Source organism: Pristiophorus japonicus, chromosome 3, assembly GCF_044704955.1.
Source record: "Pristiophorus japonicus isolate sPriJap1 chromosome 3, sPriJap1.hap1, whole genome shotgun sequence".
NCBI classification, from domain to species: domain Eukaryota; kingdom Metazoa; phylum Chordata; class Chondrichthyes; family Pristiophoridae; genus Pristiophorus; species Pristiophorus japonicus.
The window spans coordinates 227041866-227068767 of record NC_091979.1 but is presented as its reverse complement, the minus strand read 5'-3'; the positions used below and the strand labels follow the sequence as shown (position 1 = coordinate 227068767).

General features: G+C 49.9%; 1 protein-coding gene across 1 annotated transcript in view; it reads left to right on the top strand.

Annotated features, from left to right (window-relative positions):
* Positions 1-26501, top strand: part of rrp12 (ribosomal RNA processing 12 homolog) — a 34514-nt gene extending 8013 nt beyond the window's left edge. Inside the window, exons 11-31 of the mRNA XM_070876345.1 lie at positions 421-563; positions 2029-2150; positions 2614-2678; positions 6385-6547; positions 7316-7470; positions 8174-8241; positions 8696-8789; positions 11976-12134; positions 12260-12340; positions 13038-13143; positions 13929-14036; positions 14530-14687; positions 14927-15018; positions 19983-20138; positions 22516-22682; positions 24549-24656; positions 24995-25044; positions 25170-25239; positions 25518-25591; positions 25825-25907; positions 26245-26501. Coding sequence (XP_070732446.1) covers positions 421-563; positions 2029-2150; positions 2614-2678; positions 6385-6547; positions 7316-7470; positions 8174-8241; positions 8696-8789; positions 11976-12134; positions 12260-12340; positions 13038-13143; positions 13929-14036; positions 14530-14687; positions 14927-15018; positions 19983-20138; positions 22516-22682; positions 24549-24656; positions 24995-25044; positions 25170-25239; positions 25518-25591; positions 25825-25907; positions 26245-26347 — 2325 coding nt within the window. The 3' untranslated portion in view covers positions 26348-26501. The remainder of the gene's footprint in view (positions 1-420; positions 564-2028; positions 2151-2613; positions 2679-6384; positions 6548-7315; positions 7471-8173; positions 8242-8695; positions 8790-11975; positions 12135-12259; positions 12341-13037; positions 13144-13928; positions 14037-14529; positions 14688-14926; positions 15019-19982; positions 20139-22515; positions 22683-24548; positions 24657-24994; positions 25045-25169; positions 25240-25517; positions 25592-25824; positions 25908-26244) is intronic.
* Positions 26502-26902: the final 401 nt, after the last annotated feature.

Sequence of the window (26902 nt, the reverse complement as noted above, 5' to 3'; positions counted from 1 at the left end):
AGAGAGAGAGAGAGAGAGAGAGAGAGCGGGGCGGGAACAGCTGGAGAAAGAGAGAGAGCGGGCGGGAACAGCTGGAGAGAGAGAGCGGGTGGGAACAGCTGGAGAGAGAGAGAGAGAGAGAGAGAGCAAGCGGGGCGGGAACAGCTGGAGAGAGAGAGTGGGGCGGGAAACAGCTAGAGAGAGAGAGAGAAGGGCGGGAACAGCTGGAGAGAGAGAGCAGGGCGGGAAACAGCTAGAGAGAGAGAGAGAGAAGGGCGGGAACAGCTGGAGAGAGAGAGCGGGGCGGGAACAGCTGGAGAGCGGGGAAACAGCTGGAGAGTGGGCGGGAACAGGTCTTGCCGATGCTCTGGCCCTGGGTTTTGCTGATTATCAGGCAGTGTTTCTCCACGATACTGAAGCTGTCTCTGTCTCTGTTTTCAGTGTCTGCAGGCTCTATGTGATCTGCGAGCGACTCCACATTTCCCCTACATTGGCGAGCTGGAGCAGGCGGTGGGAATAGCGGTGGAGAGCATGGGGCCTGAAGCTGTCCTGCAGGCGATCCCCCTACAGATCGATGGCACTGAGTGAGTGACGCTGTCCAGGGAAGGGGATTAATGCCCACGGGATTAAAGGGACAGTGACAGTCTGGATTCAAAATTGGATAAGGGACAGAAAGCAGAGAGCAGTGGTGAACAATTGTATTTCAGACTGGAGGGAGTATACATTGCTGTCCCCCAGGAGTCAGTATTAGGACTACTGCTCTCTTTAGTATGTATTAATGACCTGGACTTGGGTACATAGGGCATAATTTCACAGTTTACGAATAATACAAAAGTCAGAAATGTCGGAAACAATGAGGAAGATGCTAACAGACATCAGGAGGACCGAGACAGACTGGTGAAATGAGCAGACACGTGGCAGATGAAATTTAATGCAGAGAAGTGTGAAGTGACGCATTTTCAAAAGGGAATTGGATAAATATTTCAAGGGAACTAATTTCCAAGCAATGGGGAAAGAGAAGGCAGTGGGATTAATTGTACAGCTCCATCAAAGAGCGGGACCGAATTGGACCAAATAATTCTGTGAAGGAGTGTAAATCCATCCATGCAAAGTGGGTTTGGGGGATGCTGGGCCCAGTGTCCAGCTTTCAACAAACTCCCGGGCTCAGTTCCGGAAATATGGGAAACATTCAAATCATTTTCCATCAATAGTGACATCCCGTCCTGTCTCTAAAACCCTCTTTTCCCCCCCCCCCTCCCCCGGTGGTCTCCTCTCTCCCCCTCCCCCGGTGGTCTCCTCTCCTCCCCCCCCCCCCCCCCCCCCCCCATCGGTGTCCCAGTGTCTCCGTGAGTTGGCTTCCTTCAGCGATCTCACCGATTGTATATTGTGGCCTTTAGTTCCCCACTTGTGCAGAGTGGGTTTGCGTCCTGGCCATGGGCTCTTTAACACCAAGTGGAGGGGATTATCGGACAGTCGCTGTGCAGTTTTCCTCAGATCTCAGAATATTTTGGCACTTTTGCTAAATGCTGTTGAATTCTCGTGGATGCTGAAAGTGCTGACTGGGATTCAATACTGATCCATAGATTTGTAGGGTAAGGGTATCATGGATCTGGATTAAACAGAGGTAAATGGGGTTGAGGTATGTATCACCCATGATCTCGTTGAATGGCGGAACAGGGTCGAGGGGCTGAATGGCTTTCTCCTGTTCCTATGTTCCTTTGGGTTGCGCCAGCAATAATTATGTGGTACTGTATCCAGTGGGAGAGGGAGCTGGGGGAGATCTGTTCTCTCCCTGGGGTGGGGGAGGTCTGTGTCTCTCCCTGTGGCTCTCCTTGTGCTCCCTGCTGTGGCTCCCACTGGGGTGGGGGAGGTCTGTACTCTCCCTGTGTCTCTCCCTGTGCTCCCCCTGGGGTGGGGAAGGATATTCTGCAGTCTGTGAGGCCGAGGGGTTGAAGGTAAAGCAGCCCCTAGCCACCTGGTGCCTGTGATATTTGGGGTTCGGGTGGTGTTTGTGTTGCACTGGGTTCAATCTCGTGTCTTTTATTTTAGGGAGCGGTTCGACTTCCCTCGGAGCTGGCTTGTCCCAGTGATCCGAGACCACGTCAGACACACACAGCTCGCATTCTTCAACAAGTACTTCCTGCCTTTGGCAGCTCGACTCAAGAACAGAGGTACCGAGGGGGCTTGCTTCTCCGGGGGCCGTGCCGACCCGGGGTGGGGGGGGGGGGGGGGCGCGTGGTGACCCAGGGAGGGGGTGGGGGGAATGGGGAGCGTAGGGCGGGTTGGGGGAATGGGGAGCGGGTGGAGGGGATGGGGATAGGTTGTGCGGGGGGAGCGGAGGGGGGGTGGGATGGGGAGTTGTTGAGGGATGGGATAGGGAGCGGGCGGGCTGTGGGTATTTAGCTGGGTCTGCCTGTGGGTCGAGTCTACAGGCAGCATAAATCCTGCTGTACCACGATCTGTGCCTGTGTCTTGGGTGGAGAGCGAGAGCTGCATTGAGGGCCGATCGCAGCCTTTCTCCTTAACTCCAGCTTTTAAATGCCTCTGTGCGTCCCTGTGCTGAGCTGATTCTGTTTCTCTGATTGTGCTGCCTGTGTGCTCCCTGTGTTGAGCTGATTCTATTTGTCTCTCCAGCTCTAGAACTCGCTCAGTCTGATCGACCCATTGAAGCAAAAATCTATGACACGTTGCAGTGGCAGGTAAGGCCCAGCAGGTGGAGCCAGAGACAGCAGTCAATCAATGTAGACTCATACCTATGGGCCCAACTTTGGCCATGACTTGCATCAATTTTTTTGGAGTAAGTTGTTTTTTCTGGCGTAAGTTTAAAAAAAATGCCATTTTCCCCCCAAAATTTGCTCCAGAGTAAGTCAGTCAGGTACGATTTTTTTTAGGTCAGTTTTTTCAAGAGGGGTGTTCCCAGACACGCGCCAGTTTTGGCCATTTATGCCACTTTGGCCAGCTAAAACTTACTCCAAATCAACTTAGGTCAGGGTATGTGGCCAGCTCTGAAAAACCTTGCGGGCAGTGAAGAAAAAGCAGCGCACATTAGGGTAGGGATAGGGGAGGGAAGGGAACTGGAGAGGACCTCAACAACCAAGCACCAAACATTGCAAGGAAAAGCTCAAACAATTAAAATACTAATAAAAATGAAGTAAATCCTACCGGAGAAATGTGAGCTGCTGGCCACAATGTCACTGGGTGGGGGTAGGGGTAGGTAGGTAGCCAGAGAGAGAGAGATGCTGGTGTACAAAACACTCTTTTCCGCGCCCCCCCCCCCCCCTCGCAAAACTCTCCTCCTACCACCTACCATTCCCTCCCCCTCCCCAATACACTCTTGATCTTCCTTCCCCCCCCCAATCAAAACTCTCAAGCACAACCAATAAATAAAAAATAAAACTGAAGTCCTACCTCGTCCGGGCACTCAGCGGGCCGGCCAGCCGGTGCGGGTGGCTACTCGGCCGGGGGTAGGGTGCGGCGAGATCGGGGCATCCCTTCGGCCGGGGAAAGGGGCTGCGAGCATCGGGTCCCGCTCACAACCCGCAGGACACGCTGGGAGGGCAGGAGCATGCGCGCAGATGCCGGCACTGGCCCCCCCACTTCAGAATGCACGCCACGCCAGGACTCCGGGGACTCGGAAGAGCGGCCAGGATGGGGCCCCCTTTTTCCGGCACCCTTTCCAGTGCGCAAAGTTGCCGCACTTACCTTAGGGGTTGGGCAAAGTTGGGCCCATAGAATGGTTTCAGCGCGAAGGAAGGCCACTCGGCCCATTGAGTCCTTGCCGACTCTCAGCTAGTCCCACGTCCCTGCCCTTTCCCCGTAGCCCAGCAAATTTGTTTCCTTCAGATAATTATCCAACTTTCTTTTGAAGATAAAATTGAGTCTGCCTCCACCACCCTTTCAGGCAGTGCATTCCAGATTCTTGCGTCGCCTTTGGTTCTTCTGCCGATCACCTTAAATCTGTGGCCTCTGGTTCTCGACCCTTCTGTCAATGGGAACAGTTTCTCTCTCTCTACTCTGTCCAGCCCCCTCAAATCTCTTCTCAATCTCCTCTGCTCCAAGGCGAAAACCCTAGCTTCTCCAGTCTATCCACGGAACTGAAGTCCTCCATCCCTGGAATCATTCTCGTGAATCTTTTCTGCACCCTCTCTAAGGCCTTCACACCCTTCCTTAAAGTGCGGTGCCCAGAATTGGACACAATACTCCAGTTGGGGCCGAACCAGTGTTTTATAAAGGTTCATCATCATTTTCATATTTTTGTACTCTATACTTCTATTTATGAAGCCCAGGATCTGTAAGCCTTTTTAACTGCTTTCTCAACCAGCCCTACCACCTTCAACGAGTTGTGCACATATACTCCAGGTCTCTCTGTTCGTGCACCCCTTTAGGATTGTACCATTTAGTTTATATTGCCTTTCCTTCTTCATTCTACCAAAAAGCATCACTTCACACTTTTCTGCATTCAATTTCATCTGCCACATGTCCGCCCATTCCACCATCCTATCTATGTCGTCCTGAAGTCTATCACTATCCTCCCCACTGTTCACGATACTTCCAAGTTTTGTGTCATCTGCAAATTTTGAAATTGTGCCCTGTACACCCACATCCAAATCATTAATGTATATCAAGAAAAGCAGTGGTCTTAGAACCGACCCCTGGGGAACACCACTGTAAACCTTCCTCCAGTCCGAAAAACAACCGTTCACCACTACTCTCTGTTTCTTGTCACTTAACCAATTTCGTATCCATGCTGCCACTGTCCCTTTTATTTCATGGGCTTCATCTTTGCTGGCAGCCTATTATAGAAACATAGGAAATAGGTGCAGGAGTAGGTCATTCGGCCCTTCGAGCCTGCACCACCATTCAATATGATCATGGCTGATCATGCAACTTCAGTACCCCACTCCCGCTTTCTCTCCATACCCCCTGATCCCCTTAGCTGTAAATGTACCTGCATGCCTACCTTCAGTGACTGATGTACTATGACACCCAGGTCTCTTTGCACCTCCCCTTTTACTAATCTGTCACCATTATGTGTCGAACGCCTTTTGTAAATCCATGTACACCACTTCAACCGCATTGCCCTCATCAACCCTCTCTGTTACCTCGTCAAAAAACTCGATCAAGTCGGTTAAACACGATTTGCTTTAAACGAATCGGTGCTGGCTTTCCTTAATTTATCCACACTTGTCCAAGTGACTGTTAATTGTGTCCCTGATTACTGATTCTAAAAGCTTCCCCACTACCGAGGTTAAACTGACTGGCCTGTCGTTGCTGGGTTTAGCCTTACAGACTTTTTTGAACAATTCTCCAGTCCTCTGGCACCACCCCGTACCTAAGTATCATTGTAAGATTATGGCCAGTACCTCCGTAATTTCTGCCCTCAGCAACCGAGGATGCATCCCATTCGCTCCTGGTCATTTATCTATTTTAATTACATTCATCTTTTCTTGTACCACTTTATTAATTTTTATCCTATCTGGCTGGGCTGTCCGGGGTTGTAGCAAGGGAAGGACTTCACACTTATCCCGGGGGCTGTTCCGGTCTGTCGGGTGCTGGGCTGGGCCGGGCTAGGTCAGGGGCCAGGCTGGGTCGGGGGCCAGGTCGAACTGCTCTTTCACTTGGGTCTGAATCCAGCCTAGACAAGTTCCCTCTGTCAGTCTGTGGATGGGTGAGTGACTATGTCGCAAGTTTGCACAGTACCGGGCAAAAAGCTACTGACAATTTATTAAATGCCCCATTTTATTCAGCGTGAGTAGTGATTGTGGAGCACAGACTCACAATGACACACAAGCTGAGGGCTCTGTGATATTCAAGGGTATTGTATTGTGGAATGTTAACGTGCCTGATAGATTGTTAGATGTGCTGGGAGTGTTTGATGGGACAGTGCAGAGTGAGCTTTACTCTGTATCTAACCCGTGCTGTACCTGCCCTGGGAGTGTTTAATGGGACAGTGTAGAGTGAGCTTTACTCTGTATCTAACCCGTGCTGTACCTGCCCTGGGAGTGTTTGATGGGACAGTGTAGAGTGGGATTTACTCTGTATCTAACCCGTTATGTACCTGTCCTGGGAGTGTTTGATGCAACAGTGTAGAGGGAGTTTTACTCTGTATCTAACCCCGTGCTGTACCTGCCTTGGGAGTGTTTGATGGGACAGTGTAGAGGGAGCTTTACTCTGAATCTAACCCATGCTTGACCTGCCCTGGGAGTGTTTGATGCAACAGTGTAGAGGGAGTTTTACTCTGTATCTAACCCCGTGCTGTACCTTGCCTGGGAGCGATGGGCCAGGGGCCACGGGAATCTTTGGGTCTTTGCCACTTTCACTCGCGGTGGATGAGGACCGGTGTTGTCCCTTGTAATTGGGGCATGGACCATTTACTGCTCACTTTAACCTTTGGGTTTTGTTTAGATTTGGACAATGCTGCCAGGATTCTGCACTAAACCCACAGACACAGTGGTGGCATTTAAAGGTATGGCGAGGACCCTGGGCACGGCCATCAGTGACCGGCCAGACCTTCGACTCACCATCTGCCAGGCTCTCCGGACGCTGATCAGCAAAGGCTGTGAGATCGGTGAGTGGCGGCCTCGGTATCAGAGATTTCCCCCGTGCAAACACTGCAGGAGTTCCTGAATCCCTCTGATCCTTATCCAATCCCAGCCTGATCCCGATCCCAATCCAATTCCAATATGTATCCAGTCTCAATCCGATCCCAATCCCAGCCTTATCCGATCCCAATGCAATTCATATCCAATCCCGCACTCAGTCAGCAGAAGCCACTGTCCCTCCGACCCACCATCCGAGGGAACCCTGTCCCTCCGACCCACCATCCGAGGGAGCCCTGTCCCACCGACCCACCATCCGAGGGAACCCTGTCCCTCCGACCCACCATCCGAGGGAGCCCTGTCCCTCCGACCCACCATCTGAGGGAGCCCTGTCCCACCGACCCACCATCTGAGGGAGCCCTGTCCCTCCGACCCACCATCCGAGGGAGCCCTGTCCCTCCGACCCACCATCCGAGGGAGCCCTGTCCCTCCGACCCACCATCCGAGGGAGCCCTGTCTCCGACCCACCATCCGAGGGAGTCCTGTCCTTCCGACCCGTCAACCAGGAAAGTTGCACCCTGCCCTGTCCCATTAACTGGGAGGAAGCTCAGACTCTGGAGCAGGGAGAATTGCTGTGGTGGTTGTGGGATGAGGCAGACTGGGGGGCAGGGTGGTTCTGGTTGGGAGTGGGACAGTTCTACCCATTGTCAATGGGAGCTGTTAAACTGCGCGGAGAGCACGCAGTTCAAGTGTCTGAGTGGATGTCAACACTTGTCATTTGCTTTTAATTCTTCCAGAGACAGACCGGGCTGAAGTGAGTCGATTTGCCAAGAACTTCCTGCCAATCCTGTTCAATGTTTATAGCACGGAGCCAGTCAGTGGGGAGAGTGCAGCCTACAGGCTGCCCGTACTGGACACGGTCAAAGTCTACCTGACCCTAACTGACCAGCAGGTGAGTTCACCAACACAGGGCTGCAAACATTCAGCAACGCGCGTCTGATTAGTGTGGACAACCTTCCTGGGTTCAGTCTGTGATTGGAGCTCAGCTCACACGCTCTCACAGTCTTATACTCCGTCACATGAGCCTCATACACAGGTGGGGGAGGGGGGCTGGGAGCGTGGGGGAGGGAGGCTGGGAGCGTGGCGGAGGGGGGCTGGGAACTTGGGGGAGGGGGCTATGGCTAAGCAGGGAGTTATGGGGGAGGGGGCTGAGCGAGGAGTTGTGGGGGAGGGGGCTGAGCGGGGAGTGTGGGGGAGGGGGCTGAGCGGGGAGTGTCGGGGAGGGGGCTGAGCGAGGAGTTGTGGGGGAGGGGGCTGAGCGGGGAGTTGTGGGGGAGGGGGCTGAGCGGGGAGTATCGGGGAGGGGGCTGAGCGAGGAGTTGTGGGGAGGGGGCTGAGCAGGGAGTGTGGGGGAGGGGGCTGAGCGGGGAGTGTGGGGACTGAGCGGGGAGTGTCGGGGAGGGGGCTGAGCGAGGAGTTGTGGGGAGGGGGCTGAGCAGGGAGTGTGGGGGAGGGGACTGAGTTGCCGTTCTGAGTTGGGTATGAAAGGAATTGTGTGTCATGGAGTGAGATTTATCTGCCCGGGATTGATGCTGTCACTGAGCACAGACCAATGTAATCCATTGCATGCTTCATCCCCTGCCGATCTTTGACAGCTGGTGTGTGGATTCTTGGACAAGGCCAGAGAGAAACTGACGAATTCAGAGGGTTCGGAGTTTACACGGTAAGGAGAGCACCTACAGGAGGCGGAGCCTGTGGCTGTGGGCGGGTCCCGGCAGACTGCCCCGACGGCGGGTCCCGGCAGACTGCCCCGACGGCGGGTCCCGGGACACTGCCCAGACGGCGGGTCCCGGCAGACTGCTCCCACGGCGGGTCCTGGGACACGGCCCAGACGGCGGGTTCCAGCTCACTGACCGGGGAGCACATCCCGGGACATATAGGCATTGTAAGGGCCACGGTTTCTGGTGATTTTCTCTCCAATGATGTGGTTGGGTTCATTTACTCTAGTGTTATGTTTTTCAAATAGTCGTTGAGTAAGATTATTGTATTTGTCACTAAATTAAAATTGAAACAATATTTCTTATAAAGACTAAAATTTAGGAGACCAGACTGAAATGATTTAATTCCCAGGACTAAAATAACACTGGTTTTCTCTGAACTTGCGGTTTTTCCAACAGGATGTCAGTAATGGATCTGATTGTGGCGATGGCGCCCATGGCTGATGAGCCCAGTATGTGTAACATTTACCAGACCATTCTCCCATTCCTGCAGGTAAGCAGTGACTTTACTGGTCTCCACTCGACAGAACCTCAGCCACGCTGGACGTTATTTATCCAATGTCCAAGAATTGACTGCGGCAATAGTCAAGTCCCTGGAGCAGCTGACCGGCCTGTGGGTCAGAGGGTGTCTCCAAACAGGAGTGTTGTGCCAGATCGAACTGCAGGTTGAACATCCCTTATCCGGAACCCTCGGGACCTGGCCTGTGCCGGATAAGGGATTTTTCTGGACGAGGGGAGGTCATGTTAAATTGAATGGTACAGGTACTAAGCAAGGGAATATTGGGTCTGGGAATGCGGCAGAGAGACCTGGGGGGGCAGTGGATCGCGGGGTCAGGCCAGCGATTGCGGGAGTCGGCAGCGAGGAAGGACTTCAATTTGTTGATGTGGGAGTTCTGTGCATGCGCCACCCAGTGGCCGGGAATGGTTCTGGACGAGAGTGTTCTGGACAAGGAAGGTTCAACCTGTACTGGGATCTCTGGCTTACTGACACTGGGGATATTTTTTTTTGAAGAGTTGGATATATTTAGCGTCTTTGACGGCCACCAGACATCTCAAAGCACTTTACAGCTAATTGAGTACTTTTGGAGTGTAGTCACTGTTGTAATGTAGGAAACACGGCAGCCAATTTGTACACAGCAATGTGATAATGACCAGATAATCTGTTTTTGATATGTTTGAGGGATAAATATTGGCCCCAAGACACCGGGGATAACTCCCCTTCTCTTCTTCAAAATAGTGCCTTGGGATCTTTTACATCCACCTGAGAGAGCAGACGGGGCCTCGGTTTAATGTCTCATCCTGAAAGCCGGCACCTCCGACAGTGTAGCACTCCCTCAGCACTGCACTGGAGTGTCAGTCTGCATTTTTGTGCTCAAGTCCCTGGAGTGGCTTCTGACTCAGAGGCAAGGGTGCTACCCACTGAGCCACAGCTGACACTGTTACACAGTTACAAGAAGAAATGCTCCTGGGCAGGAGGGTTGACCATACTTGAGGTTTTCATGTATAAATTATATTGTAAGTTTGGGCAGTGTCTAGAAAAACTTAATGTATTAAACGTTTTACATCTGTGTGCATTTGCTATCAACTTTAGCCATTAAATTCCTATTACACCTTCCCGCCCCGCCAGAGGCACTGCTCCACCACCACTGCTGGGAAGTATAATTAGACACCACAAGTTTACATAAGCACTTTCATTTAATGAGGCCATAAGAATTTATAATATAAATATAAAAATAAGGACAGAATGTGTGACAATTCTGTCTGGGGAGCTGATCCAATCTCTCCACACTCCCGCTTTCACCTGAAGTCTACACAAGGTCTTGTTCCCAGGTATAATGTCCCAGGAGGAAGTAAGCAAAGTCACTGCAGGAACTGAGAACCTGTGTTATGCAGAAGAAGCAATGAACTGGCTCTCCCGCCCTGCATTGAAATACAAGATTCTGAGGGGGATTGACAGGGTAGATGCTGAGAGGCTGTTTCCCCTGGCTGGAGTGTCTAGGACCAGGGTGCTCAGTCTCAGGATAAGGGGTGGACCATTTAAGACTGAGATGAGGAGGAATTTCTTTACTCAGAGGGTTGTGAATCTTTATAATTCTCTGCCCCAAAAGACTGTGAATACTGTGTCGTTGAGTATATTCAAGACTGAGATAGATAGATTTTTGGACTCTTAAGGGAATCGAGGGATATGGGGATCGGGCGGGAAAGTGAAGTTGATCTTATGGAATGGCGGAGCAGGCTCGAGGGGCTGTATGGCCGATTCTTGCTTCGAATTCTTACGTTCTTATGTTAGCCGCCCTCCGCCTGACTGTTGGTGTCTGTGATCTGACTAACCTGGTTGAATTTTGTGAGGAGGTCACTATCATGGTAGATATGGGAGTGTTTATGGATGTTATTTATACGGACTTCCAGAAGGCATTCGATAAGGTTCCACATAAGAGACTGACAGGAAAAATGGAATTGGATGCCACCTATTGACCTGGGTAGGGAATTGGCTAGGCAGTAGGAGAGAGAGGAGGGATAACTGGTATGTACTCAACTCGACAGGATCTGACTAGTGGTGTCCTCCAAGGATCTGTACTGGGAATCAGCTTTTCACTGTATTTACCAATGAATTGGATGAAGGTCTCGAGTGCCATATATCCAAGATTGCTGATGATGCTAAATTAGGCGGCACACTAAATAGTATAGATAGGAGCAGAAAGCTGCAATGGAACATTGATTGATTAAGTGAGTGGGCAGAACTCTGCCGGATGGTGTTCAATCTGGGAAGTGTGAGATCATCCACTTTGGACCCAAGAAAGATAGATCAGAGTATTTTCTAAATGGTGAGAAGCTATGAACTGGAGGATCAGAGAGATTTAGTGGTCCAAGTACAGAAATCACAAAAAACCTGTGAACGGGTACAAAAAATAATTTAAAAAAACGAATGGAATGTTGACCTTGATCTCAAGAAGGCTGGAATACAAAGGATGGAAGTTGTGTTACAGGTGTACAGAGCTCTGTTCAGACCCCATCTGGACTAACTGCATCCAGTCCTGGGCCCCACTCCTCAGGAAGGATATATTGGCCTTGGAGGGGAGCAGCGCAGATTCACCAGAATGGTACCCAGAGCTAAAAGGGTTAAATTATGAGAACAGGAAATTATGAGAACAGGTCTTGTCTGCCTTTGAGTAATTGAGGTAATTAAGATGATTAAAAGATTTGATACGGTAGATAGAGAGAAACTATTTCCCTGGTGGGACGAGTCCAGAACGGGGTGGGGAGCAGGGGGGGGGGGGGGGGGGATAAGCTTCAGGGGTGATGTCAGGAAGCATTTCTTCACACAGTGTAGTGAAAATCTGGAACTCTTTCTAACCCCCGCCCCCCGCAAAAATTGTTGAGGCTGGGGGTCAATTCAAAACTCAATATGTAAACAGACGGGTAAATGACTTCAAACCTAATAACCGGATTTGACGAGGGTATTGAGGGTTACGGAACCAAGGCGGGTGGATAGAGTTGGGATACAGATCAGCCATGATCTAATTGAATAGTGGAGCAGTCCTGTTCCGATGTTCCTATTTGTTTCTGTGTGATCGGCCCGTCTGTGTCTGTGATCAGCCCGTCTGTGTCTGCAGTCTGTGAATGTCTGCAGCCTGTCTGCCTCTGCGGTCTGACTGCTGTTTGCCTCTTTCTGTGCCAGAGCAAAGACCACCGAGTCCAAAAGAAAGCCTATCGTATCCTGGAGGAGATCTGTGGTGGAGACAAGGAGCCATGTAGACAGTTTGTTCACAAGCGGTTGGAGGAGTTGAAGCAGACACTGCTGGGATCCCTAAAGAGTGTGGCGTCTCCTGCCAAGAGGGTGAGCGGGGCGGTGAAAGGAGCTAGCCTCCCATCTGTGTGAATGGGCTATTGAGACAACCAAGGAGTTAAGTGTCAGCTTCCTACGGTGGATCTCTTATTCACGTTTATTTTCTCTCTCTCCAGCCAAGGTTGAAGTGTCTGATCCATATTGTCAAGCAGCTTTCTGAGGAACACCAGGAATTCATTATAGCGCTGCTTCCTGAGGTAAGACACGGTCATTGGCCCAAACAGCTTCTTTCCTTTCCAGCTCTTGGCTGACATAGTGAGTGCTGCCTAGTGGGTAGATGAGACGTTGACCTGTTCAAGTGGTTGTAGAAGATCTCATGGGACTACTGGAGGAGCAGGGAGCTCTCCCGATGTCATGGCTGACACTGCTCCCTCAACCAACACCATCAAACACAGATTAACTGCTGGTTAATCTCGGTGCTGTTTGTGGGACATGGGCACCACATTTACCCAACAACATTTAAAATCGAGGCTTTGCTTTACCAGGAGCCAATGTAGGTCAGCGAGCACAGGGGTGATGGCTGAACAAGACTTGGTGCGAGTTAGGACGTGGTCCACATAACAACAGTCACTGTACTTAAAGGAGTTATTTATGTGTGAAGTGCCTTGCGACATCTCAAAGATATAATTCAGAGCTATAGAAATGGAAGTAACTGGATCAGGGCAGAGGTCGATCTCTTGTGCTCGTGCTGTGCACGTTCCTTGTATCGCTTTGTATCAAAATGGCATAATACTGGAATCGTGCCAGTGAGTTGCTGTGATCCATCAGCGGGTAATTAGTGGAAAGTAACAATAACACTGTCACCACTGTACAGAGAGGCTGTTTATCAATGTATGCAGATTATTGATGTTTGACACACCATGGAATTAATGCTGAAACCCATTTCACCTGAAGGTTATAATCTGTATGAAAGAAGTTTCCATTGGAGCTCGAAGAAATGGCTACACCTTATTGGTGGAAATTGGAAGGGCCTTTTTGAGATTCTATGAAGACACACGGGGTGAGATTTTATCCTCAGCCATGACCGTCCCAAGTAGCAAATCATTTCTGCGTTGCATCTTAGATTGTCTGATACACTTAAATGTTGGTGCCTCCTTATAGGGAGCCCTGCAGTAGGGTGTGGGTTGGGCTGCGGGGTGGTTGAGGGGGGCTGGGGGGGTGGTTGGCCTTGGGGGTGGTTGGGGGGTTGGGATTGGTTGGGGCTATTACGGGACTTTCCTGGAGCCTCAAAGCTGCACTATGGAGCTTTGTGGTGCCACTCTTGGTTTGGGTGCAGCTTTGTGAGTTGACGAGTCCATTCCAATGTGCAGCTGGCTGGAGCTGGCCGCTTGCTGGCTTTACAATAGAAAAACCATGCATGTGTGGAAATTTGAATGGGCCGCGCAGCCCAAAAAAAAATTAAAGAGAACATTGGTCCATTCAGTGACATGGGTGCCGTTACACTGTAACAAAGGTGGGGCTGAACTCGATACTGGGGAGAGAGAATTTCACTCTGCTTCCCTTGACACCCGGTTCAGGCCCTGATACCTTGGTGCGAAGTTGGTTCAGCTTTGGCCTTGTGGAGTGTGAATGCCTGATGCACGTATTCTGACATTGCTTCAGGATCACTGAGAGGGGCTTTATGCACAGTTAGCAAATGACTGATCGGTTTACTGAGTTGTGCGCCCTGTAAATGTTCTGATGAGCCAATTTGGTTGAAAGTACAATCAGTGGCTTTCCACTCTGAGGAGAATGTGAGAGAGAAAGTTGAGCTGTAAAATTCCTGACGTGTGTGTTTGTTTGTAGAGGCTGTTCACAAGTATCTGTCGTTGGTTTACGCTGGTTTAACCGGCTCCGTTATCATGATCAGCTGCACCGTTCTTGCACTCACTCGCCTGGTGTTCGAATTCAAAGGTACGGAAACGAGAAATGTAAATAATCATTTAACAGAAGCTCTGTCCAATCTGTAACAGTCTGTTGTATCCCAGTCCTTTCATTGTGTGTGTCAATGGGAAGATTCTCTCAATCCTCTGTTTAGAAAGATGTGAAACTGTTATCTGCCATGTTTATGGGATGATTCTTGGAGTGGGAATGGCCCAGCCAGTGGGCTTGTGTCCTGTGCAATACGCGGTTTCTAATGTCAGGCTCCCTGACATTTTAGGTCGATATCTGTTGCTGGGTGTGTCTTGGGCGCTGCTTGAAGCATTCATCAGTGTGACCGGTGCAACCCATCCTTCCTTGGGGCAGAAGTAGGTGTCGGATTGTGTGTGAATTGAAGTAGGTGCTGTGGATAAGAGATTGGGGATACACTGGTTAGGAAATGCAAAAAGCCGCAGCAAGTGGCTATCAGCGGGATCTGATGGAGCACGCACTCAAAGGGACTAAAGATTCTGATTCTCGCCCTCAGATAAGATGGATGTGTCCACCATTGAGCAGCTGCTTCAGAACGTCTGCCTTCTGCTCCAATCCAAAACACGCGATGTGGTCAAATCAGCCCTGAGTTTTATCAAAGTTGTTATGTTCATCATGGACACGAGGGTTCTGGCTCAGCAGCTGCAGCTCCTGGTGCGTATCACTTGAACCCTGTAAACTGGCGCCATGCCACCTGTAACCGGCCCCGACATTAAATAAACTGTATTCTATGCCCCCCCTCCCGCTCCCTCTGCCTCCCCCCCCTCGCTCCCTCTCCCTCCCTCTCTCCTCCCCTCCTGCTCCCCTTCCCCCTCTCCTCCCCTCTTGCTTCCCCTTCCTCTCTCCCTCCCTCATCCTTTTCCTGCTCTGAATTGTTGTTCTTTCACTGGCAGATGGAGAGTATCGGCAGTATGCGGAATGATATGAGACGGCATTTCCGAGTGAAAATGAAAAATATTTTCACAAAATTCATACGCAAGTTTGGGTGAGTGCTGGAACGTAACTAGGAATAATCTCGCAGCTGGCAAATAGTGGATGGGGTTTCAGTCTGCAATAACCAGGTGACTCCCCCGCCCCTCCATCCTCCACCCCCGCCCCTCCATCCTCCACCCCCGCCCCTCCATCCTCCGCCCCCGCCCCTCCACCCTCTGCCCCCCCCAACCACACTGAGACTCTCCTGCAGCGATGTCCTGAGGCTGAGATGATTGGCCTGCCACAACCACGGCCATCTTAGTGTCGGGTATGACTCCAGCCACTGGGGAGGTTTTCCCTTGGTTGCATCTATTTGCAACACCAGATTTCTGACTGGTCCCCTTGGAGGAAAAGAAGGGTCAGTGAGGGTAGTGCATTTGATGTAATCCCACATGGCAGGCTGATCAAAAAAGTAAAAGCCCATGGGATCCAAGGGAGAGTGGCAAATTGGATCCAAAATTGGCTCAGTGACAGGAAGCAAAGAGTAATGGTTGAGGGGAACTTTTGTGACTATAAAGCTATTTCCAGTGGGGTTCCACAGGGTTCAGTACTCAGTCCCTTGCTTTTTGTAGTATATATTAATGATTTAGACTTAAATGTAGGGCGCATGATAAAGTCATTTGCACATGATACAAAAATTGGCCGTGTGGTTAATAGTGAGGAGGAAAGCTTTAGACTGCAGGAAGATATCGATGAACTGGTCATTTGAGCAGAAAAGTGGAAAATGGAATTCAATCTGGAAAAATGTGAGGTAATGCATTTGGAGAGGGGCAATAAGGCAAGGGAATACACAATAAATGGAAGGATATTGAGAGGTGTGGAGGAAGAGAGGGACCTTGGAGTGTATGTCCACAGATCTTAAAGGTAGAAGGACTGGCTAAAATGGACAGGGAAAATAGATTAAAGGGTAAGACGGTAGATAAGCAGTGGCAGTCATTTAAGGAGTTATTTCATAACTCTCAGCTAAGATATATTCCAGTGAGAAAGACTAAGAACTATGAACCATCTGTAGCTAACTAAGGAAGTTAAGGATGGTATCATATTGCAAACAAAGGCATACAATGTTGCAAAGATTCATGGAAGGCAAGAGGATTGGGAATTTTTTAGAAACCAGCAAAGGACGACTAAAAAAATAATGAGAGAGGATAGATTATGAGAATAAACTGGTAAGAAATTTAAAAACAGACAATGAAAGCTTCTACAGTTATATAAAACGGAAGCGAGTAGCTATAATAAACTTTGGTCCCTTAGAGGATGAGACTGGGGAATTAATAATGGGTAACGGAAATAGCAGAGACTTCAAATAAATATTTTGTATCGGTCTTCACGGTAGCCGACATGAAAAACATCCCAATAATTGATAATCAAGGGGCTATTGGGAGGGAGGAACTTGAAACAATCACCACCACTAGAGAAAATTTATGAGGCAAACTAATAGGACTAAAGGTGGGCAAGTCCCCTGGACCTGATGGCCTGCATCCTAGGGTTTTAAAAGAAGTGGCTGCAGAGATAGTGGATGCATTGGTTGTAATCTATCAAAATTCACTGGATTCTGAAGAGGTCCCAGCGGATTGGAAAACCGCAAATATAACGCCCCCATTTAAGAAAGAAGGTAGACAGAAAGCAAGAAACAAATAGACCAGTTAGTCTAACATCTTGGGAAAATGCTGGAGTCATTATTAAGGAAGCATTAGCCGGACATTTAGAAAATCATAATGCAATCAAACAGTCAGCATGGTTTTATGGAAGGGAAATCATGTTTGACAAATTTGATGGAGTTCTTTGAGGATGTAATGAGCGAGATGGATAAAGGGGAACCAGTGGATGTCGTGTCGAATATAGACAGGCTAAGTGAGTGGGCAAAAAATTGGCAGATGGAGTATAATGTGGGAAAATGTGAGGTTATCCACTTTGGTAGGAAAAATAAAAAAGCAAATTATTATTCAAATGGGGAGAGATTACAAAATGCTGCGGTACAGAGGGATCTGGGGGTCTTTGTACATGAAACACAAAGTTAGTATGCAGGTACAGCAAGTAATTAGGAAGGCAAATGGAATGTTGGCCTTTATTGCAAGGGGGAATGGAGTATAAAAGTAGGGAAGTCCTGCTCCAACTGTACATCATCATCATAGGCGTCCCTCGAGCGAGGATGACTTGCTTCCACATGAGTTCACAGATGTTTCAATGAAGGACCCGATGTTCCAGTCCTGAACTCCAATTGAGGGGATGGAAGATGCCTGCGTGTGGATTTTTTTAACATCATGTGACCGTTGCGCACCAGCCACCACACGAGCTTGAAAAAGCTAGGCCTTTACGCAGAGGGTTGTGGGGATCTGGAACTCGCTGCTTGGAAGAGTGGTGGATGCAGAAACCCTCATCGCTTTTAAGAGATGGTTGGATGGGCACTTAAAGTACCGTAACCTGCAGGATTACAAACCTAGAGCTGGTAATTAGGTAGACCTTTTGTTGGCCGATGCAGTATAAATGGTAAGTACTGTAGGGAATTGAATACAGCCAGGGTGATGATCTGGACTAGTTTCGATCGCTTGGATGGGTCGGAGAGGGATTTTCCCAGATTTTTTTCTCCCTAAATTGGCCTGGGTTTTTATCTGGTTTTTGCCTCTCCCAGGAGATCACATGGCTCCAGTTGGGGTGGAGTGTAAAATGTTTCAGTATGGGAGGTGTCGCAGTTGTGTGAGGCAGACTGGTTGGGCTGGGTGCTCTTTGCCTTTCCGTCATTGTTCATAGGTTTATATGTAACCTTCAGGGTTGCTGACCAAGGGCCGTGCGGCTCTTTGTCGGCTGACGTGGACACGATGGGCCGAAATGGCCACTTCTGCGCTGTAAATTTCTATGTTTATCCAGTGGCAAGGGTTAACCTGCCTTGCTTGCACGGTCCTAGTGCATACACATATCGCAGTGCGGGCTGGCCCATGGTGCCCCAGGCTCTCGGCTCTTCTGGGCCCCGTACCCTCATTCGTACAGCAGGGTATTGGTGAGACAACACCTGGAATACTGCACACAGTTTTGGTCTCCTTATTTAAGGAAGGATGTATTTCCATTGGAGGCAATTCAGAGAAGGTTCATGAGGTTGATTCCTGAGATGCAGGGGTTGTCTTATGAAGAAGGTTTGAGCAGGTTGTGCCTATACTCATTGGAGTTTAGAAGAATGAGAGATGATCATATTGAAACATATAAGATTCTGAGGGGGCTTGACAGGGTAGATGCAGAGAGGATGTTTCCCCTCGGGGAATCTAGAACTAGGAGACATAGTTTCAGTGTAAGGGGGTTGCCCATTTAAAACGAAGATGAGGAGGAATTTCTTCTCTGAGGGTAGTGAACCTTGGAATTCTCTACCCCAGGGAGCGGTGGAGGCTGAGTCATTGACTATATTTAAGGTGGCGATAGATAGATTTTTAAACGATGAGGGAGTCAAGGGTTATGGAGAGTGGGTAGGAAAGTGGAGTTGAGGCCAAGATCAGATCAGCCATGATCTTATTGAATGGCGGAGCTGACTTGAGGGGCCAGGTGGCCTACTCCTGCTTCTATTTCTTATGTTCTAGGACAGGTCGTTAAAAAGACATACAAAATGCTTTCCTTTATTATCCAAGGCATACAATACAAGAGCAGGAAAGTTATGCTAGAACTGTATGCAACACCAGTTAGGCCACAGCTTGAGTACTGCGTGCAGTTCTGGTCACATTACAGGAAAGATGTGATTGCACTAGAGAGGGTGAAAAGGAGATTTACGAGGATGTTACTAGGACTAGAGAATTTTAACTATGACGAAAGATTGGATAGGCTGGGATTGTTTTCTTTGGAACGGAAGAGGCTGAGGGGAGATTTAAATGAGGTGTATAAAATGCTGAGGGGCCTAGATAGAGTGGATAGGATGTACCTATTTTCCTTTCTGAGGGATCAATAACCAGGGGGCATAGATTTAAAGTAGTTGGTAGAAGGATTAGAGCGGAGATGAGGAAAATAAATTTCACCCAGAGGGTTGTGGGAGTCTGGAACTCACTGCCTGAAAGTGTGTTAGAGGCAGAAACCTCATCACATTATAAAGCACTTGGATTTGCACTTAAAGAGCCGTGACCTACACGGCTTATGGTCCTAGTGCTGGAAGGTGGGATTAGGCTGGGTAGTTCTTTATCGACCAACACGGGCACGATGGGCCGAATGGTCTCCTGTGTCATAGTTTTCTATGAGACACCCAGCAGTTTATCTGGAATGTTTAATTACATATCCTCTCTGCCTAAATAATCAAGTACTTCGTAATGTTTAATTCGAGCCATTCTTTCTGACTGCCAGGCTGCAGACAGGGCTCACCCTCGCGGGTTAGGACTTTCTCCCCACCCTCGTGTTTCTGACCTTTCCCCTCGCCAACAAGTTCCAGACCTCTCCCCCCGATCTCTCTTCTCCTCCTTCCCCTTCTGATCTCTTCCCCTCCCCCCCCCGATGTCGCTCCTCTTCCCCGCCCCCCACCCCCCCCAATAATCTTTCTCTGATATTCCCTCTCGCTCTCTCCACACTTCGATCCTCTCTCTTCCACATACCACCACCCCCTGCCCCCTGGAGCAGCTTGGCTTGGGTTGATGCTTAATGCCCTCTGAAGAGTTCTCGCAGGTGATTCCATTGTGAACAGAAGAGCAGATTGAACATTGGGATGGGTAGAAAATGTAACCGTTTTGCAGCATCTTCCACGCCCAGGCTGTGTAAATTGAGCAATGGGGTTTCTCTTCCAGAAATGGGATGTCAGCACAGTGCGATCACCAATTCCCCCCGGTTTTGTTGGGTTATTCTTTTTGAAGTGCTGTTGGGCCAGGAGCTGCTCATTGCTGAGGAATCTGTTCACTTGCTGCATCTTTCTCAGTTTTGTGAATCTCCTCCAAGATTGTGAATTTGAAGAATCTGTGCATTAGTTGTTCAGCTGCGGTTTGCTTTACTCTCACACATGCCCTCTTCCCAACCCTCCAGATTCGAGATGATTGACAGCATGGTTCCAGAGGAGTACCACAGAGTACTTGTCAACATTCGCAAAGCAGAAGCACGGAACAAAAGGCAGCGGGCTCTGAAACGAGATGCGAGTGGCTCTGAGAGCGGGGATGAAATTCCAAAACACACAGGGGACAGGTGAGGAGTAAATCAATCTTTCTTCACTCAATTCGTTCATTCAGATAAAAGAAAGCCTTAAATTTATATAGCGCCTTTCACAACCTCAGGACGTCCCAAAATGCTTAACAACCACTTAAGTGCTTATCAAGTGCAATCAATGTTGTAATGTAAGAAACGCGACAGCCAATTTACCCACAGCAAGCTCCCACAAAAAGCAATAGGATGGTGACCAGATAATATGTTTTAGTGATGTTGGTTGAGGGATAAATATTGGCCAGGACGCTGGGGAGAAATCCTTTGCTCTTCGAATAATGGCTCTGGGATCTTTTACGACCTTTTGAGAGCAGACAGGACCTCAGTTTAACGTCTCATCCGAAAGGTGGCATCTCTTACAGTGCAGCACTCCCTCAGTACTGCCCCTCTGACAATGCGGCACTCCCTCAGTACTGCCCCTCCGACAGTATGACGCTCCCTCAGTACTACCCCTCCGATGGTGCAGCACTCCCACAGTACTACCCCTCCGATGGTGCAGCACTCGCACAGTATTGCCCCTCCGATGGTGCAGCACTCCCACAGTACTACCCCTCCGATGGTGCAGCACTCGCACAGTATTGCCCCTCCGATGGTGCAGCACTCCCACAGTACTACCCCTCCGATGGTGCAGCACTCCCACAGTACTACCCCTCCGATGGTGCAGCACTCCCACAGTACTACCCCTCCGATGGTGCAGCACTCGCACAGTATTGCCCCTCCGATGGTGCAGCACTCCCACAGTACTACCCCTCCGATGGTGCAGCACTCACACAGTATTGCCCCTCCGATGGTGCAGCACTCCCACAGTACTACCCCTCCGATGGAGCAGCACTCGCACAGTATTGCCCCTCCGATGGTGCAGCACTCCCACAGTACTACCCCTCCGATGGTGCAGCACTCCCACAGTACTGCCCCTCCGATGGTGCAGCACTCCCACAGTACTGCCCCTCTGATGGAGCAGCCTTCCCTCAGCAGTGCTGCTCTGACAAGTATAGCGCTTCCTCAGTGCTGCTCCTCCAACAGTGCAGCCCTTCAACAGTACTGCCCTCCAACATTGCAGTGCTCTCTCAGTACTGTCCATCCGATGGTGCAGCCCTCCCTCAGTACTGCCGTTCCGATAGTACAGCGTTCCCTCAGTGCTGCCCCCTGATAGTGCAGCGCTTTCTCAGTACTGCCCCTCCAACTATGCAGTGCTCTCTCAGTACTGCCCCTCCAACTGTGCAGCGCTCCCTCAGTGCTGCCCCTTAAACTGTGCAGCGTTCCCTCAGTGCTGCCCTTCCAACTGTGCAGCGTCTCCTCCGTACTGCCCTCCAACTGTGCAGCACTCCCTCTGCTGCCCCTCCAACTGTGCAGCACTCCCTCAGTGCTGCCCCTCCAACTGTGCAGCGCCTCCTCAGTACTGCCCCTCCAACTGTGCAGCACTCCCTCAGTGCTGCCCCTCCAACTGTGCAGCACTCCCTCAGTGCTGCCCCTCCAACTGTGCAGCATTCCCTCAGTACTGCCCCTCCAACTGTGCAGCGCTCCCTCAGTACTGCCCCTCCAACTGTGCAGCGCTCCCTCAGTACTGCCCCTCCAACTGTGCAGAGCTCCCTCAGTACTGCCCCTCCAACTGTGCAGCGCTCCCTCAGTATTGCCCCTCCAACTGTGCAGCGCTCCCTTAGTATTGCCCCTCCAACTGTGCAGCGCTCCCTCAGTACTGCTCCTCCAACTATGCAGCACTCCCTCAGTACTGCCCCTCCAACTGTGCAGCATTCCCTCAGTATTGCCCCTCCAACTGTGCAGCGCTCCCTCAGTACTGCCCCTCCAACTGTGCAGCGCTCCCTCAGTACTGCCCCTCCAGTCTCGATTTTTGTGCTCAAATCTCTGGAGTTGCGCATGAACCCACGGCCTTCTGACTCTGAGGCAAGAGTGTTACCCACTGCACCACCACTGACTCGGTAATGCCAGCTTCATTAATGGGGTGTCCCATCTTGGACTTGCAGCTGGTGTGGAAATACCTGCCTGTGTAGCAGTGTCCCTGAGGGTGTGCTTGCTGCTAACGCCAGATCAACTGCCATAAGCATTGCCAGGTTGTTACTGACTGGCCTCTTGGTGAATGCAGCTGTACTTGAGAGACACTGACAAGGGGGCTAGTCTCTGGGGGTATCAATCTGTTCAGCTATAACTTTGGGTTGGGTAAAGAGTCCAGTCCTGTGTGACTCGGTGTAACTCGGGATGAGAATCCGGGCTTGTGTGGCTCAGTGTTCTGGTATAACTCGGGTTGAAAGTCCAGGCCTGTGTGGCTCAGGTTTCCGGTATAATTCGAGGTGGGTTGAGAGTCCAGGCCCGTGTGGCTCAGTCTGTTACTCTGCTTTTGCCCCAGTATTGAAGACATTCTGGCCGAGACCGATTCTGAAGATGAGGGAATTGAAAAAGGAGAGAAAGCAACGAAGAAGCGGATGGTCCGGCAGGGCCAAGCGTGGCTGAAGGAAGGAGAAAAGGACGAACCTCTCAATTTCCTGGATCCAAAAATGGCGCAGAGGGTGCTGGGTATGAACACAAGAAATAGCAGCAGGAGTAGGCTTTTCGGCCCCTCGAGCCTGCTCTGCCATTCAATAAGATCATGGCTGATCTTCTAGCGGGTGCCCGGGGGGGGGTGGTGTGGGGAGGGGAGACGAGTAGCAGGTGAGAGTGTGCTGGGGAGTGGGATTGGGTATTCGGGGTGTTGGACGGGGTGCCGGGGAGTGGGTGCCAGGTCATGATTGGATCGGGTGGGTTGGTAATTTCAAATAGGTTTAGGAATGCAGAATCTTTCTGTGGACAGGACGGGATTGGTGCACGCGGGGGTCATAGAAAATAGGTGCAGGAGTAATCCATTTGGCACTTCAAGCCTGCACCACCATTCAATATGATCATGGCTGATCATGCAACTTCAGTACCCCATTCCTGCTTTCTCTCCATACCCCTTGATCCCTTTAACCGTAAGGGCCATTTTGAATACTCCCTTTTGAATACATTTAACGAACTGACCTCAACAACTTTCTGTGGTAGAGAATTCCACAGGTTCACAATTCTCTGAGTGAAGAAGTTTCTCCTCATCTCGGTCCTAAAACGCTTACCCCTTATCCTTATACTGTGACCCCTGGTTCTGGGCTTCTCCAACATCGGGAACATTCTTCTTGCATCTAATCTGTCCAATCCCGTCAGAATTTTATATGTTTCTTTGAGGTCCCCTCTTATTCATCTAAACTCCAGTGAATATAAGCCGAGTCGAACCATTCTTTCTTCATATGTCAGTCCTGCTATCCCGGGAATCAGTCTGGTGAACTTTCGCTGCACTCTCTCAATAGCAAGAATGTCCTTCCTCAGATTAGGAGACCAAAACTATACACAATATTCCAGTTGAGGGCTCACCAAGGCCCTGTACAACTGCAGTAAGACCTCCCTGCTCCTATACTCAATTCCTCTCGCTATGAAGGCCAACATGCCATTTGTCTTCTTCACCGCCTGCTGTACCTGCATGCCAACTTTCAATGACTGATGACCATCAATGCATCCACTATTTCTAGGGCCACTTCCTTAAATACTCTGGGATGCAGACTATCAGGCCCTGGGGATTTATCAGTCTTCAATCCCATCAATTTCCCTAACATAATTTCCTGACCAATAAGGATTTCCTTTAGTTCCTCCTTCTCACTAGACGCTCGGTCCCCTAGTATTTCCGGAAGGTTATTTGTATCTTCCTTCGTGAAGACAGAACCAAAGTATTTGTTCAGTTGGTCTGCCATTTCTTTGTTCCCCATTATAAATTCACCTGATTTCGACTGCAAGGACATTTGTCTTCATTAATCTTTTTCTCTTCACATATCTTTAGAAGCCATTGCAGTCAGTTTTTATGTTCCCTGCAAGCTTACTGTCATACTCTATTTTCCTCCTCCTCTGCTGAATTCTAAATTTCTCCCAGTCCTCAGATTTGCTGCTTTTTCTGGCCAATTTATATGCCTCTCCCTTGCATTTAACACTATCCCTAATTTCCCTTGTTAGCCACAGTTGAGCCACCTTCGCTGTTTTATTGTTACGACAGACAGGGATGTACAATTGTTGAAGTTCATCCATGTGATCTTTAAATGTTTGACATTGCCTATCCACCGTCAACCCTTTAATATAATTTATCAGTCTATCCTAGCAATTCACGTCTCATACAATCGAAGTTACCTTTCCTTAAGTTCAGGACCCTAGTCTCTGAATTAACTGTGTCACTCTCCATCTTAATGAAGAATTCTACCATATTATGGTTACTGGTGATGGCCTGACTTTGACCAGTCGGGTTGATTAAATCTTGGAGAATTGAGTCTGTGACAGTGGTAGCTTTACTTCCACCTCAGTCAGAGTTGAATCGTTTGTCTTTTTTTGCAGCCACGAAACCGGACCTGAGGAAAAAAGCAAATATCAAACACGATTTCACAGTGACGCCGGATGGCCGATTGGTCATCAGCGAAGGGGCGATGGATGACCAAATAAACGGTGAGCATTCTGGACATTCGTGCTTTCTCCGTACAGGGAGCATCCCCTCTGGCCAGTCCGGGACCCCCTCCGGCCGGCCAGTCCGGGACCCCCTCTGGCCAGCCTAGCCCGAGACCCCTTCCGGCCAGCCTAGCCTGGGACCCCCTGCACCCTGCCTGGGACCCCTTCCAGCCGGCCCAGCCCGGGACCCCCTCCGCCCAGTCCGGGACCCCTTCCAGCCGGCCTGGCCCGAGACGGGTGGGGACACGGGATCTCCCGCTCTATCTGCAAAAGTCACACACTGGATTGTTGCTGAGTTCACCTGAATATATCAATGATGACATTTCGTTTGTTACCAGACTCCGAGGACGAAGCTAACGAAATCTTGGAGGAAGTTGGTGTGAAAACTGTGAGTGTTTTGTCCCATTCCAGTAGAGCCTTGTTCTCATCAGAGAGGCAGTGGGACCCTCCCACTTCCAAGCCGGGGTCTCTCTCTACCCAAATTTTAATTATTTTTAATTTGTCTCCATATAGCAGGCTGTGCAGAAGCGAAAGTTTAAAAGTGCCGATGATGATGAGATGCAGATAAATTCAGGCTATAAAGGTAGGTGAATAATTCCCCCCCACGCCCCTCTCCAAGGTTTAGTGTAGTGTTCAGTTATGGAAATGAAGCAAAGAATGTGTTTACTTTTCCATGTTGATTTGTGGGCTACTGTGCGCGGATGTGAATGGGTTCTGAAGGGGAATGTTGGGGGGGCTGTGGGAGAATGGATATTGGGGCAGTGCGAGTTGGCGGAGGAGGGGAATGTGCGCAGTGCCAGTTTAGGGGTTCTTATTTCTACGGTCCTCCCACATTTTATTAATTTGTGGTGAATGTTTTAGCTGGAGGCTCTGGGATTCACAGGCCGACACCTTCAAAGAAGAACAAAGACTACGGTGCAGAATATAAATCAACAGTGAGTATCAGCCTTGTACACTTGTGAGCCTTGTACACTTGTGAGCCTTGCACACTTGTGGGATCAGCCGTGTCACAGACTCTTGGTGTGATTGTTGCATAGTCTCTGGATTAAAATTAATTTTAACGCCTATTGTTTTGTCTCTGATATGATTTTAATTATTATTTTGTTCCCCCAGTCTCTGTTCCTTGTAAATCTGACGCAGATTTTGACATTTCCCCTTCTATTTTCAGAAAGGACGAGGGGATGTGAAACGGAAAGGAAAACCAGATCCTTTCGCCTACGTCCCACTCAACAAATCACAGCTCAACAGAAGGTGAGGCTCTGGTGCTGCTGGGCAGGGGCGACAGCGATCCTGCTTACAACGGGGTGGGTGTGTACAAGAGTAGTGAGGGGCCGTGCTCACAACAGGGTGGGTGTATGTGCGTGTGTGCGTACAAGGGGGGTGGGTGTGTACAGAGGTAGTGAGGGGCCGTGCTCACCAGGGTGTGCGTGTGTGTGTATACTGGGGTAGTGAGGGTACGTGACCTCAATCAGTGTGGGTGAAGGGAGGGATGTCACACCCGAGTTGTGTGCGTCGCTATTTTCGGTTTCACCCTCGATCCCAGGTTTGAATTTGTTTTATTCTGAAATAAAATCATTTCTCTCTAAAGGAAAAAGGCGAAGATTTGCAGCCAGTTCAAGGGCCTGGTTAAAGCTGCACAGAGAGGGGCGGAAACCGGCCGCAAACTACAGAGGAAGAAAAGGACGATGTGATGGTTTGACCGGCTGGGAGAAGCTGCTGATATTTGAGAACTCACTGACTGACTTGCTGCTAATTTGTGCGTCAGTGATGTCTGGACCCAAAATCTCAAATCTCTAATCTTATTTTTCTGTTGATGGAATGAAATTAAATATTTTCAGAACTGCCTTTAAGTGGGACCTTCATTGAACCGTTTCACCCAGACGCCCAGGTTTGCAATCCTGGCTGGGTGATGTATAGCATGAACTGCAAGTTGCTGAGGATTCACAGAATGATTCTGTGACGGAACTGCTCTACAGGGTGGCTCGTGGCTACAGCTGCCCCTTCCACAGTGGCCTGCTCCTCACTGGTTTCATTCTCCTGGCACACCACTGTTACAGAAACATGTCCTCCGTGTATTTAAATAGCGTGAACATCGGGCGTCCAGAAGCAACTCCTCGTCGCTCCACCTGTGCCCGGCCCCCCGTGTCGCTCCACCTGTGCCCGGCCCCCCGTGTCGCTCCACCTGTGCCCGGCCCCCCGTGTCGCTCCACCTGTGCCCGGCCCCCCGTGTCGCTCCACCTGTGCCC